At 46.7% G+C, this 14,021-nt stretch overlaps 1 protein-coding gene across 3 annotated transcripts in view; it reads right to left on the bottom strand.

Annotated features, from left to right (window-relative positions):
* Nucleotides 1-4,026: 4,026 nt before the first annotated feature.
* The window catches only part of LOC144953316 (uncharacterized), a 46,447-nt gene continuing 36,452 nt past the window's right edge, over nt 4,027-14,021 (bottom strand). For all 3 annotated transcript variants that reach the window (XM_078883881.1, XM_078883882.1, XM_078883883.1), the window contains 6 exons: nt 13,980-14,021; nt 13,575-13,616; nt 12,242-12,260; nt 10,884-10,964; nt 9,917-10,054; nt 4,027-8,409 (listed from right to left, as the gene is read on the bottom strand). In XM_078883881.1, coding sequence (XP_078740007.1) covers nt 8,249-8,409; nt 9,917-10,054; nt 10,884-10,964; nt 12,242-12,260; nt 13,575-13,616; nt 13,980-14,021 — 483 coding nt within the window. In that variant the 3' untranslated portion in view covers nt 4,027-8,248. The remainder of the gene's footprint in view (nt 8,410-9,916; nt 10,055-10,883; nt 10,965-12,241; nt 12,261-13,574; nt 13,617-13,979) is intronic.

Below are 14,021 nucleotides of genomic sequence, written 5' to 3'. Positions count from 1 at the left end.
ACCGGCCCGGCGCATCTCCTGCCTCTGCCAGGCCCTGATGCGCCATCATCGCTAGCAACTCATTCGGGGGTGCATTGTACGATCCTCTACTATGCCTCCGGGATTTGCTTCAAACTCGATGGGCCCACCTCTGGCAGGTCTCCATCTCTTCCTCAAAGTCCTTGTCCCATGTATATATAGGAGAATAATCCTTCCACCGAGGAACGTCCTTCAGGAGGGTACTTCCCCCCCCCCTCTGAGTGCACCGGCATGCGCCACCAGTTCGTCATCCCGCAACTCGGCTGAGCAACCACTCTGCACCTCTCCCAGGGGTTAATACTCCACCCCCCACTTTGAGTTGGAGGCGCACGTGTGATCATCAGTTTTATACTGTGTCTTTATGTAGGTCGATATCTCGACATGTACATGGGTGTGTCTGTGCATGTATGTATGTATCTATATTTAACCAGCAACTGGCTTAGTTTCCTGCCAGTGAACGTTCGATTCTTCACGTGGCAAGGTGGATGCAGCCTGCCACAAACATCCAGGTCCCATCACCATCGCCTTGTAAATGGCCGCTGGGGTTGATGTGTACATATATATACCACTATCTGGGTTTGGGTATGTATATATGCGTATCTCCCTACAGGGGTGGTGTAAACACAACCTAAGGTCGGCCCCTCAGGCGACACTCAACATTTTCTCTGCTTTTTTGCGACCTCTGGCGGCGCGTGGGTATATCGGGCCACATCTGATCTCGCCTGATTAGAGGGTGGGGTGCATCCTCTGCGTGTGACCTGAGTTGGAGGCACACGTGTGAGATGTTAACTGTTAAGAACAGCAAGACTATTATCCTCAACCCCTATGGACTTGGAATGTGGCCGAGTTGTTTGGACCTCGAAAGCCAAGCAACTGCGAGCCTGGACAGTGGCTGGAGGGGTGCCCACCATGTACAAATAGGTTGGCATAGGGCTGCGGGGCAAAGTTGTGATTACATGCAGTTGTTTTATACATCTATGCTGCCCGCATTTAGCAATCCGCACTGACCAGCAGGTGGTGATATATGGCCAAAGGGCCTCTACAACCTGCGTGGCGTGTGGAGGCCCTCATACAGCAATGGAATTACAAATGGTATCTATGCTCCTGCGGGCAGTGTGGGGCCCTCATCTCCACCAGTAGAAATATCGCATTTCCATGGCAGGGGTCATCTTTTAGAACCACTGACGACTGCACTCAAAGTGGAAACTATACAGATGGAAATTATGGCTTGCCTATGTCAACTGCTGACCGTACAATAAATGAAAGCATGCGCACTTCTTACTCTATGACAGTCGAATGAAATGACATTTAGAATAGGTTGATATGTATAGGCCGTTTGTCATATTGGAGATCAATAGGTACTGTAGTGATTTGAAGCTTTCGTGACTGCAGGAATCCATACTCTTTGGTTCTTTCATTAAAGTCACGTAGGTATAAAATTTAATAAATCACGAGGTTTCGGGCGCAACACAAGCGTCCATCATTAGAAACGTCGTGATTTATTTTATTTTATACCTACGTGACTTTACCGAAAGAACCAAATAGTGTAGGTCCTGTAATGTATGAAAGACGGCAAGGCACATATACACTGCCATGCGATAACAATGCACACGTGTAGTGGTGTTATTTCACGCAGACAACTTTTCTTTCTCCTGCGTCACTTTTATTCGAATAGAACTCTTCGCGTTCAACACCACGTAACTCCGTCGCAACTCTCCCGCTTGCTCGGCTCGCCCGCTTCGCTCCGCTCGCTTCGCTCCCTCCACTCTGCACTGCTCGCCCGCTTCGCTCCACTCGCATTGCTCACTCCGCTCTCTCCCTCTGTCAGCCTCTCCACTGCTAGCCTGCTCTCTCACTCCGCTAGCCTCTCCGCTGCTAGCCTGCTCTCTCTCACTCCGCTAGCCTCTACGCTGCTAGCCTATCACTACGCACTCTGGTAGCGTCCCACCGTACCCTCTGCTAGCCTCTCCACTGCTAGCCTATTACTATACACTCTGGTAGCTTTTTCCCTAATAGCCTCTCACTATATACTCTGCTCGCTTCTCCACTGCTAGCCTCTCACAATATATTTTGCTAGCTTCCCCACTGCTAGCCTCTCACTATATATTCTGCTAGCTTCCCCACTGCTAGCATCTCACTATATATTCTGCAAGCTTCCCCACTGCTAGCATCTCACTATATATTCTGCTAGCTTCCCCACTGCTAGCCTCTCACTATATATTCTGCTTGCTTCCCCACTGCTAGCATCTCACCATATACTCTGCTAGCTTCTCCACTGCTAGCATTCCGCTATATACTCTGCTAGCTTCTCTACTGCTAGTCTTCGCGCACTCACACTTAGGATTCCGCTAGCTTCTATACTGCTAGCCTTTCTACCCTCGCCTCTCCAACCTCGCCCTTGCCTCCAGTGGGGGTTCAGCCATCACCGTTGGAGAGGAAGGGGTGTGGAGAGCTGGGCCTTGGCTTTCTCTTGTGTTTGCTCTTCTCTTCGCTCCAACCAACTCCCCCCCAACCTCACACGTTGCCGTATTTATCCTCATTTAACGCCCTGATTAAGCTAGCGTCCTCCCGTCTCCTCCCGCGCGTGGCGTCCGCTGCTATTGCCTCATTCTGCAGACTCCAAGGCGCCTACTCCGCGCGTGCATTTGCAGCCAGCCAATGATGGCTATGCATCTTAATCGGTCGTCTCTCGCGTTGCTTTCTCTCGCAGCACCTATTCGCCCTGATGTGACCTCACTGTCCGCGGCTCACACGTGCATGCACACTGTTTGCAAAACCCCACGCGCGTTACTCCACTACACATGTATCGTCGTGGATATCGCAGCAGCATATCCAACGTGCATAGATGTATCGCTTTAACTGAAAGCAATTATAGCAACAATAATTATTACATTTTGCCAATTAAAATAGCAATAGGGCATTTAATTGAAAATCATGATCACAGTTCTCACTCGCTCGCTCAGCTACAGCATTGCCATGTTGCCCTCAGCGCGTCAGAACGGGCGTGGCAAAGCGAATGGTAATGCTATTATTGCTATATAATGATTAAATCAATAGAAATGGTACCAATTATTATTGTAATTGTTTTCCCCACGCTAAGGAAGACGGAACCATAGCAGCCGCTCCGGCGCCACGACAAATGGCGATATAAGCACGCCTTTCAATGGTCAAAGGCTCCCCAACATCAGTTGCTGTAATTAGACAAGACGTTTCCCTGTGTGGCTGGTCGCGACCATTCGTGATTTGAAATGGAGAAGGCGGGGGGGGGAAATGTACGAATATGAATTATTACAATTAAGTAAAAAAACACGAATAGGCCCAGGATCAGCGGGAACCTGCACCATTTTTTTATGATTATCTTGAATTATCACGCGAGATGAGTCGAACATTTTAGCTCGTTAGGATTCGTAGATCTGAATATATTAAGCGTCAAAGATTTGAAAGAATATAAAGACAAGGCAAGTTCAATACAAGTGTAACCCGAGTTCGTTTCCGAGTTCTAATAACTAAACTATTTACTTATTTTATCGGGTAAGGCTTACTGAGCAATATTGGTCTTTGTGAGAAGCGACCTGGCTACAAATGATGGCTCCATGAAGTGCCTTATCATATGGAAGGTAATTGCAGTCAAACACTCTAAATGGATGTTTCTAAATATGGAGGGACACCCCGGAGAACCCAAAAAAATCCACACGACCACGGGGAGAGAGACATTAAAAACTCAAAATGTACAGCAGGCGTCAGAGTTGGAATCGAACCCATGACCTGTATACCAGGCGAGAGTGTTAACATCTCATAGCCACCATGGCGCCCACAGTGATGAGCACCTGATGATGCTGGTTGTCATTTCCAGCGAAACATTAATTAAAATTGTAAATATTGTTTTGGGTTTTCTCTTCAAAACAACCGGTGTGCTAAAATAGTAACACATTGGTACATTCTGTTTACGTGACAAACCTTACAATCTTGCTGTGTTAGGGTGTACAACACATTGACATTTACGCGATCTAACCCAAAAAAACTTTAATTTGACAAACCATTAAAAATTTAGGTATTAAAGTTTTTCATGATTACAAAAGCACAAAAGGTGTTAAGATTATCAAACACCAAATATACGCCAATTACAAGGAATCAATATCACGATATTGGCGAAAAGGTCCCATAGCTGATATATAATTTGATTGTAATATCTCGGGCAATGATTGACAGTAAATATATGCATTGTTCATAATACAGTCGACGTTTGTATATACAAACCTGCAGCAGGACTGCATTGTGTTGACTGAAGCTAGATCATAAGTGCTTAAAATATTATAATCGTTGATAATTAAAAAAAATAACTACTTGAAAAAATGTTTTTATATATTTTACATCAATCATGAACCGTAAAGGATCCTAATTATTTAAAAAAATTGTGGTTAAATAATTATTATACATATCACAGCCAAATCTAAACGGTTTATGAAATGCCATGGACGTACTCCAATCAACCCATCGCAGTCGCTAGGAAGACCACGCCGGCAACACAGTACAACCAAAAAGAAGTCCACCTTGAATATCAGGTGGCACAAATATACTAGAAGTCCCTGCTATCAGGAAATGCTAGTTGCCTGTTGGGCTTAGTGGAGAGAGTCCAACACGTGATTGATATGGGAAAATATCCCGAGTGTAAGAAAAGTAAGTTCCAAGAACTTACTTCCTTAAAATAGATCCAACAGTGCCTCCTGTTGTCCGTGCGCCATGCTGACAGCCAAAGGCTTGATGTATAAGATAGTAGCCAAGTTGAGGGAGATGGAGGCGGAAGGTCATATTGATGGAAGCTCATATTGCAAAAGTGACAGAGCCCACTGATTGGGTCAGCTCTCTGGTAACAGTGTTGAAGAATAACAAAGTAAGGATCTACATTGACCCAAAAGACCTCAACAAGGCCATCAGAAGGGAACATTATCCTATCCCAACAGTAGAGAAATTGGTTGCATCAATGCCACCAAATGCCAAAGTATTTTCAGTGATCGATGCCAAGTCTGGATTATTACAGATTAAGCACGACTACAAGTTCAGTCTGATAACTACTTTCAACACACTGGCAGGACGTTACAGATGGTTCCGGCTTCCATTTGGCATAAAGTAAACCAGAGAGCTGTATCAAAAAAATATGGACATGTTAGAAGACTTGCAAGGAGCCAGAGCTATTATGGATGACATCCTAATAGCTGAACGTAACAATAAAGGGCACACCCAGGTGATGAAATGGGTGGTGGAGAGTGCGACTAAGCACAACTTGAAGCTGACCTTTGACAAGTGCCAGGCCAAGTCTGCTGTAGTCAAGTATTTGGGCCATATCACAAATGGAGGAATGCTGCCAAACAATGATGAGGTCAAAGCCGTGCAAGAAATGGCAACTCCAAAGACTAAACACAATCTGTCTATGTTCCTGCCCAATGCCAGTGAGGTAGATGCCCCACTGCGTGAGATGCTGTGCAAGACAGTTGTGACAAGCCTCAGCAAAGGAGCTTTGACCGGCTCAGGGATTTGTGCTAAAGAACCCGGTGTTGGCTTATTACAACCCTGTGATGTCAAAAATCATTAAGTGCGATGCAAGTAGTTTTGCCTTAGGGGGAGTACTTCTCCAGGGTGGTCGCCCTGTTGCGTACACGTCACATGCTCTGACAGACACGGAACAGAGATATGCGCAAATAGAAAAGGAGGTTCTTGCCATTCTCCACAGCTGAAATAACTTTCATTACTACATCTTCGGTATTCAAGTCACAGTGGTGAGTGATCACAAGCCATTTAAATATATGTTTGAAAAGCCTTTACTATCTGCCACAATGAGGCAGCAGTCAATGCTGCTCAGACTGCAACCATATGACTTGTTGGTGACATACAAGCCAGGGTCAGAGATCCCAATTGGGGATGCACTAATTTGGGCAAATCTGCTAGTACCAGACATTGAGCCAGCACTGATTAACATATTTGACTATATTGAAGTCACCCCTACCCGTTATGCACATTTCCAGCAGGCCACAGCCCATGAGATGAATGAGTTGTACACAATTATACTCAGAGTGTGGTCTGCTACGAAGTTGGAGATGACCCACAGCATCCGAGAATTATGGACCTTCTGTGACGAGTTGTCCATCTGTGATGGAATAATCTATAACGGAATGAGAATTGTAGTGCCACCCTCAGTGAGACCTGCCATGAAAAAGCAGTTTCATGCCTCACATCTGGGGACAGTAAAGTGCAAACAACGGGCTAGAGAAGCTGGTTTGAAATGATGATCCAGATAGAAGCTGCCGTCAGCGACTGTCTAGACTGCAATGACTTTCAGAGTAAGCAGCAGCATGAAAACGCTTCGCCCGACAAAGAAATCAGACCTACGATTGGTGAAAGTAGCAGCAGACCTCTTCGAGTAGGAAGGTCAGCATTACTTTGTACCTGTCGACTACTTCTCTAAGTATATAGAGGTGGAGCATTTAGACAATCTCACATCAACTGCTACCATCAAGGCTTTGGAAGCACAATTGCACTGTCACAGAATAGCCAAGAAGCTGCGCACGGACAATGGACCCAATATTCAGCTCCCGGAAATTTGTAGACAACTGCCAAGAGTTTCCGATTGATCATCAGGCATCGTCTCCATATTACACTCGCTCCAATGGAGAAGCTGAAAAGGCTGTTCAGATAGTCAAGCGCATGTGGGCCAAGTAATCTCTTTCATATTACAGAACTACAACCCGTTGCCCGCCCAGCTGTGTATGTCCTGTCGACCACGGAATCTACTCCCAGCTGCCAGAGAGCTGCTGCAGCCAGCATTTTATGATTTAGCAGACGTGCGCTGCAGGCTGGATCGAGCAAAACAAAAACAGTGGCTATATCATGACCGGAAGAGCGGAAAGGACATACAGGTTATCCTATGGGATCCGGTTCACATGGTACCATTGCTTGGAGACAAGCGTTGGATGCAAATGACCGTGTTAGGGACCCATGATGCTCCAAGGTCCTATGTTGTGGAACATGATTGAGAGAAGTTCCGCCAAAATAGACGGGACTTGTGACTGTCCACTTACAGGGCTTCATGTCATTGGCCCCTCAGGTCCTCCATCGTGCCACCAGCCCCTCAGATGGCCTCAACTCCAAGCAACACACTGGTCGTGGCAACACCTGACAAGACCAGCACCAACTTTGGCAATTTAACACAATATACCAGTCAAGAACACCAGGCATATTGGAAGCCCAGAGGAATGTTCCCCAAAGCGGCTGTCCTGCGAGGCCAATTCCTGTGATCAATAACTGCCCAACTTGTCAGCAGAGGTGGGGCCAGCAACAATGCCTCAGCTCCACAATGGCGAGGCTGCCGTGATCAGGACGAGGGTCGGGCGATTGGTGAATCAACCGTGCCATCTGAGGGATTATGTACCTTGATATTATGGGGGCAGAATAATCCCCCTTCAATGTACTATTGGCATTACAAAGCAGTCGACTCCTGTAAAACAACAGAGCCATTTGCGTGGTGCTTTTATCATACGCTCATCCTTTGTGAAGAATTTGAATATTAAGTTATTGTTGAAGTGCTGAGGTTTGTTGTAATTAAGTTTGTTTATTGTGAAAAAGAGAGATGTAAAACATGCCTAAAGATGTAATGCATGCATAATGTATGTGCTGAAGTAAGGACTAGGAGGTGGGTCCAGAGGGATTTTTAAAAGGGATGCTTGTGTGGGGGAAGGGGGAACTGGGCGCAGCAGAGAGAGGAAGCACAGGATACAATTTAGATGCATGAATAAAGCTGGAAGTAACCAACTCGCGTGGTGTGCCTTCAATCTACCATCACCTACACCACCATGCGTTACGATCTGGTGAAATAAAGTACATCGATCAAGCTACATTTTTGTTAAGCCAATTATAAAAACGGGCACTATATTGTCCCCGATGCAACATGGCCGATATGACAACACTCATGCAAGGAGTCATCACTCCTGCAGGTGGTCTGTGTCTGAAATAGGGATGTTTATATTATAAATGTCGGTGTTAACTCTTAAAATGTTTCATCATTCTGTCAATAATTGGTAAAAGATAATCATTGTTATTGGTTAAAAATAGACTTAGAAACTCACAACGTTGAAACCCCCTTATCAATTCAGTGTTTCGGCAGAGCTTATCTTGAACTGAATTGACAATGTGACTGCGATACTTAAGTTCATCATTCTGTACTGCAACCCCCAGGTGGTTACATCTCCATAAGGTTATTGGAGGAGCTTCGAAGTGAGCGTTTGTGAAAGAGGCGCTCTGGGTGCCGATGGCTCTTGTCGTCGCATTCCGAACAGAATGATCCCTCGCAGTCGTCGCACGTCACCTCCGTCGGCTTACCACAGATGCCACAGACATTGCCTGCAGTCGCAGGGAAGCGATGGGGAATGAACGCAGAATACACACACAGTGAGCCATGTACACAGAATACACACAGAGTGAGCCATGTACACAGAATACACACACAGTGAACAGTGTACATGTAGTGCGCAGACACTGAGCAATGTATATAGAATATACACAGGCACCGAGACCCGGTCTCCTTGTGTCTCTACACACTGAGACCCGGTCTCCTTGTGTCTCTACACACTGAGACCCGGTCTCCTTGTGTCTCTACACACTGAGACCCGGTCTCCTTGTGTCTCTACACACTGAGACCCGGTCTCCTTGTGTCTCTACACACTGAGACCCGGTGTCCTTGTGTCTCTACACACTGAGACCCGGTCTCCTTGTGTCTCTACACACTGAGACCCGGTCTCCTTGTGTCTCTACACACTGAGACCCGGTCTCACTGTGTCTCTACACACTGAGACCCGGTCTCCTTGTGTCTCTACACACTCAGACCCGGTCTCCTTGTGTCTCTACACACTGAGACCCGGTCTCCTTGTGTCTCTACACACTGAGACCCGGTCTCCTTGTGTCTCTACACACTGAGACCCGGTCTCCTTGTGTCTCTACACACTGAGACCCGGTCTCCCTGTGTCTCTAGACACTGAGACCTGGTCTCACTGTGTCTCTACACACTGAGACCCGGTCTCCTTGTGTCTCTACACACTCAGACCCGGTCTCCTTGTGTCTCTACACACTGAGACCCGGTCTCCTTGTGTCTCTACACACTGAGACCCGGTCTACTTGTGTCTCTACACACTGAGACCCGGTCTCCTTGTGTCTCTACACACTGAGACCCGGTCTCCTTGTGTCTCTAGACACCGAGACCCGGTCTCCCTGTGTCTCTAGACACTGAGACCCGGTCTCACTGTGTCTCTACACACTGAGACCCGGTCTCACTGTGTCTCTAGACACCGAGACTCGGTCTCCCTGTGTCTCTAGACACTGAGACCCGGTCTCACTGTGTCTCTACACACTGAGACCCGGTCTCCTTGTGTCTCTACACACTGAGACCCGGTCTCCTTGTGTCTCTACACACTGAGACCCGTTCTCCTTGTGTCTCTACACACTGAGATCCGGTCTCCCTGTGTCTATAGACACCGAGATCCGGTCTCCTTGTGTCTCTACACACTGAGACCCGGTCTCCTTGTGTCTCTACACACTGAAACCCGGTCTCACTGTGTCTCTAGACACCGAGACCCAGTCTCCCTGTGTCTCTACACACTAAGACCCGGTCTCACTGTGTTTCTACACACTGAGACCCGGTCTCCCTGTGTCTCTAGACACCGAGACCCGGTCACCCTGTGTCTGACCTCTCGACCCTTAGTGCCCCAGTCTCGCCGTGTCCGGAGGCAGCCCCCCCCGTATCCTCCCCCCCGTATCCCCCCCCCCCCGCGTCCTCCCCCCCGGTGCGCCCCCCCCCCCCCCCCCCCGGTGTCCCCCCAACGTGTAGCCGGGGGGGGGGGGGTGCTGGCCTCACTCTGTCCGCCGTTCATGCTCCGCTCGTGGTTCCTGCGGTCGAGGCGCTCGTGTTGCTTCTCGTCGCAGCTACGACAGAACGGCTGCTTGCATTCGGTGCACGACACCTCTGGGAGCCCTCCGCAGATCGCGCAGGTGACTGCACACATGAACAAAAGGCGACAGTACCCCCCCCCCCCCCCAGGTACACTTTTTTAACGGGACTGTCGGGGGGCAAGTGCTGTTAGTAGGAGGCTGTGCCTATGAAGGCCGGCAAAGTGTGCGAGTAGGCCTCGGCAAGGTCAGGTAATTTACCCTTTTTACCGGGTGATGCCTTCTTCAAGAAGGCTACCAGAGTTCGCTGGAGGATGAGCCACAACCTCGCCCATCTTCCCCCTTGTAATTCCCATCTTGTCTCCCAGCGCTGGCAAGTTCGCCACATCTGGTAAGTCCAATGTTTTATTTTATTTGACCATTAAGAGTAGTTATAAATCATGTTCATCATCTGTTCCAATAACCCAATGAACCCCTAATGTGTTGGCCGTAGGTGACAAATTACGATGTCGGGAACGCATTTCCATAAGGCCAATGCTATAATGACCCCTTAAAGCACTTATTCACCTCGCGCTCTCGTTTCAAGGCACGCATTCCCCGCTCTAAACGGGGTATGCATGTGGTAGGAGATGCGTTCCTGACAAGTGCCGCGTTACGCACAAAACCGCGTTGAACGAGTAAACAATCACTGTACAGTAGTGTACATACTGTACACTACAGCCGTCCCCATCGCGCGACAGAGAACCGAGTTAAGGGTGCCGTCTCATTCCTTATACTGTATCATACTGCTCAGCAATGCAGCTCAAGAAAGTACTTAGTCGTTGACCGTTTCAGAAACCGCGTTATGTTGGGGTGTGTTCTGCGTTGTGCCCAAAATATTTCCTGAACGAAAGAACCGCGTTGTTTTTGCGTAAACGCATCGTCAGTGTGAACACCTTGCTTGGGTCGTTGTAATCGGTAGACTCCGTCCACCATGTTGTTCTCTATGTCGTATTCGGAGACCACAAGGGGCGAATCTGTACACACGAAGCACATGGAAAGTCAAGCGAAAAAAAACTTTGTATTCTACCCAGGGAAGGCCCACGGAGCTATATAGCTCTTGTTCAGAAGCGACCTGTCCACAATTGATAGCAATTCAACTTAGTGGCTTATCATCATGAACATCATCACCACATTGGAATTTATAGCAGCAGCCAAATTATCTAAACGTACGTTTCTACAGACTCATTTAGACCCATAGATGCGCAAAGACCCATACAGACCCACACAAACCCATACTGAAACTAAACTACAGTCGACCCTTCTGCATCGCGACTTTCCCCATCGCGGTTTCGATATATCGCGGGGTCGGCATAAAACATTTAAAGGGGAATTTTGCTGGGAGTTTTTCGAGAGCCGCAAACGATACGCAAAAAGTTTAGTAACTCATAAATGCATAAAATATATGTACAGTACTGTATAATATTAAGGTATTTTATCTTTAAATACCATAAATATACTCGATTTTTTAAAGTTACATTTTGTAAAAAGTTCGTTTGCGAAAACAACTGCGGTTCTACGCACTGGTTTTGGAGGACACCAAGCATGTTTATGGCAGCCTCTCACGTGATAGCTCGCAGTCCTCTCGCAGTGATCTTTGTATCACTACGGCTGGGGTGCTGCTCCCCTAAGCCCCGTGATGTGGAAGGGGCGACTATTTTATTTACCAGGTAAAGCCTACTGAGCTATCAGCTCTTTTCAAAAGCGACCTGGCTATCACAATTGATAGCTGAACAAAGTTGCTAATCACATAGAAATGTATAGCAGCCAAATGCTCTAGACCACGATACAAAGACAAAGTTCCTCCGTGTAGCATCTAGCAGCATGGACGGGAAAGTTACGTGGTTAGGAGTGACCAGCTGTGAAGGCCTGCACTGTGGCACGCCTGCTCGGCCGTCTTTGTTTCCCCAGTTCTCATTTAAGGCCGAGTCAACTTACAGGAGGCCCCATTACCACAGAGAGATACGAATTTCCCCCGTATAGCCAGAGCCAGATTAAGGCATGGGCTTTAGGGGCTGCAGCCCAGGGGCCTCCGCCAGCTGGAGGGCCTCCAGAGATGAAGTGAAAAGTTATTTAATTTGTGAATGCTGAATTTTATTTGTTGTTAGCCTTGTAAAAAATAATTTTATTTTTCTTTAACTTTGTTTTTCATTTGAAACGATTACTGGGGGCCTCACAGTACCTGTAGCCCAGGGGCCTACACAATCTTAATCCCGCTCTGGGTGCAGGTGATGCGTTAAATGTCAAATCTCACCTTTCTTTTTCATCCCCTCCTAAAATAAAAAGAGAAAGATATTCCATTCAAGAATGAGTTTGAGACACATTGGAGAAAGATTATGGCGAGGTGTACATGTGTAGCACATTTTTGTCAATATATTTCAGGATTAGTACGATGGGCTCTCAGGGATTTGAGACTCATGGAGACCGAGTCTCAGAGTCTAGAGATACTGGGAGACCGGAGCTCAGGATCTTAAAACTCAGGGAGACCAGGGCTCAAGGTATTGATACTTAGGGATACTGAGGATCTGGTTATTAAGATTTAGTCATTATGGAACGTTGCACCAATGTTGGGCCTACATCGGTCGAATGCTTGCATCCAGCATGCCAAATGGTGGCCCAACGTTGCCATGTTTATGGGTCATGGTTGGGAGTAATTCACCGTACCTCATCGCACTCATTACTGAACTATCGATGTGGGAGCATAGACACGCAGTCCAGAGTATAGACGTGGGATCAGAGAAGTACAATAGATGTTGCTAGACTTGACTCTGCTACCAGACAGTAGCGTACACAGTGCTACCCAAGCTCTCAACCATGCTCTTAGATTCCGAGTTATGATGATAACGGGGCATTATTGTATTAATACGTAGATAAGTTACATTTGTTATTGAAGAAAATGTATAGAAAACATACATATCTGGAACAGGGAGACAGACATCCATGCACATTGGATATTTATGGAAACAACCCCTTCAGGATTTAGCAACATTGCAGTCCCTGGACCACTACCGGCAGTGGTCCTCCAGGTGGTCCGTGGTGGCTGATGCAAATACAGGTTGATTCGGAAGTAATAATGTTTATACCTCTTGTTTTAGATAATAATTTATATTTTACTCGAGATTTTTTTTTATTGTTAAGTAAACTACCCGCATGAAACTACCCGAACCCTAATATCGAAATGCCACCCCTCAAAAAAAACAACGTATAGCTGCGTTTAACAAAAAAAGTATTCTCCAGTAATATGATTCATTTAGTGTTCCTGGTATTCAGAGGGATAAGTTTAATGCATTTGTCACCAGAGGTCGGTGGTTGGGTGGTCTGCAGAAATATTTGCAGTGTTCTGTGGTTCCAAATAAATTTGAGAATCACTGCCCTAGACCATCCGATGACCCCATTAAATGTAATTATCATCGCTTGAAGAAGCTGCAATGAAAGCACCACTTTGCCTAGATTTCCCACTTTGGATAAATGTCTGGGCTGGGGTGTCCATATGAAAGAAAGGGGGCAGGGGGAGCGGGGGGTATGCGTAGAAGACAGGCTCTCAGGCCTAGGCTGTGGATGTTTTAAATGAGTTGTAAATTACTTACGTAGCTCACAATGTTCATAGACCTATTTAGTAACCGCTTCACCTGTTACACAACAACAAGAAGGACACAAGACTTTACATTTATCTCATTATTACTCCAATGGAGACCGGTCTGTTAGTCTATCTGTGTTTAGATACCTTTAGATACCAGTCTGTCAAGTGTTTTTTTGTCTATAAACCCCATCAGAGACCGGTATATCAGACCACCATTTTCTAAAGATATAAGCACTGCCTGCCATTAGATAACTGTCTAGCGAACCCAACTAAGACCGGTCATTCTAGTTATTGTCTAGACTGGTGGGGATCCCATCAGAGACCAGTCTGCTAGTCGATCATTGTCGAGATACCCCATCAGTGATGTTTAAAAATTATGTAATTCGTGATGATTTCATTAAAATACACTCACCTCTTCATCCAGTAAACAGTTGAAAACTACGACGATCATCCC

This window comes from Lampetra fluviatilis, chromosome 74, assembly GCF_964198595.1.
Source record: "Lampetra fluviatilis chromosome 74, kcLamFluv1.1, whole genome shotgun sequence".
In the NCBI taxonomy this organism is placed as follows: Eukaryota; Metazoa; Chordata; class Hyperoartia; order Petromyzontiformes; family Petromyzontidae; genus Lampetra; species Lampetra fluviatilis.
Note: the sequence above shows the minus strand (reverse complement) of the source record. Positions and strands in the feature narration are given on the sequence as shown.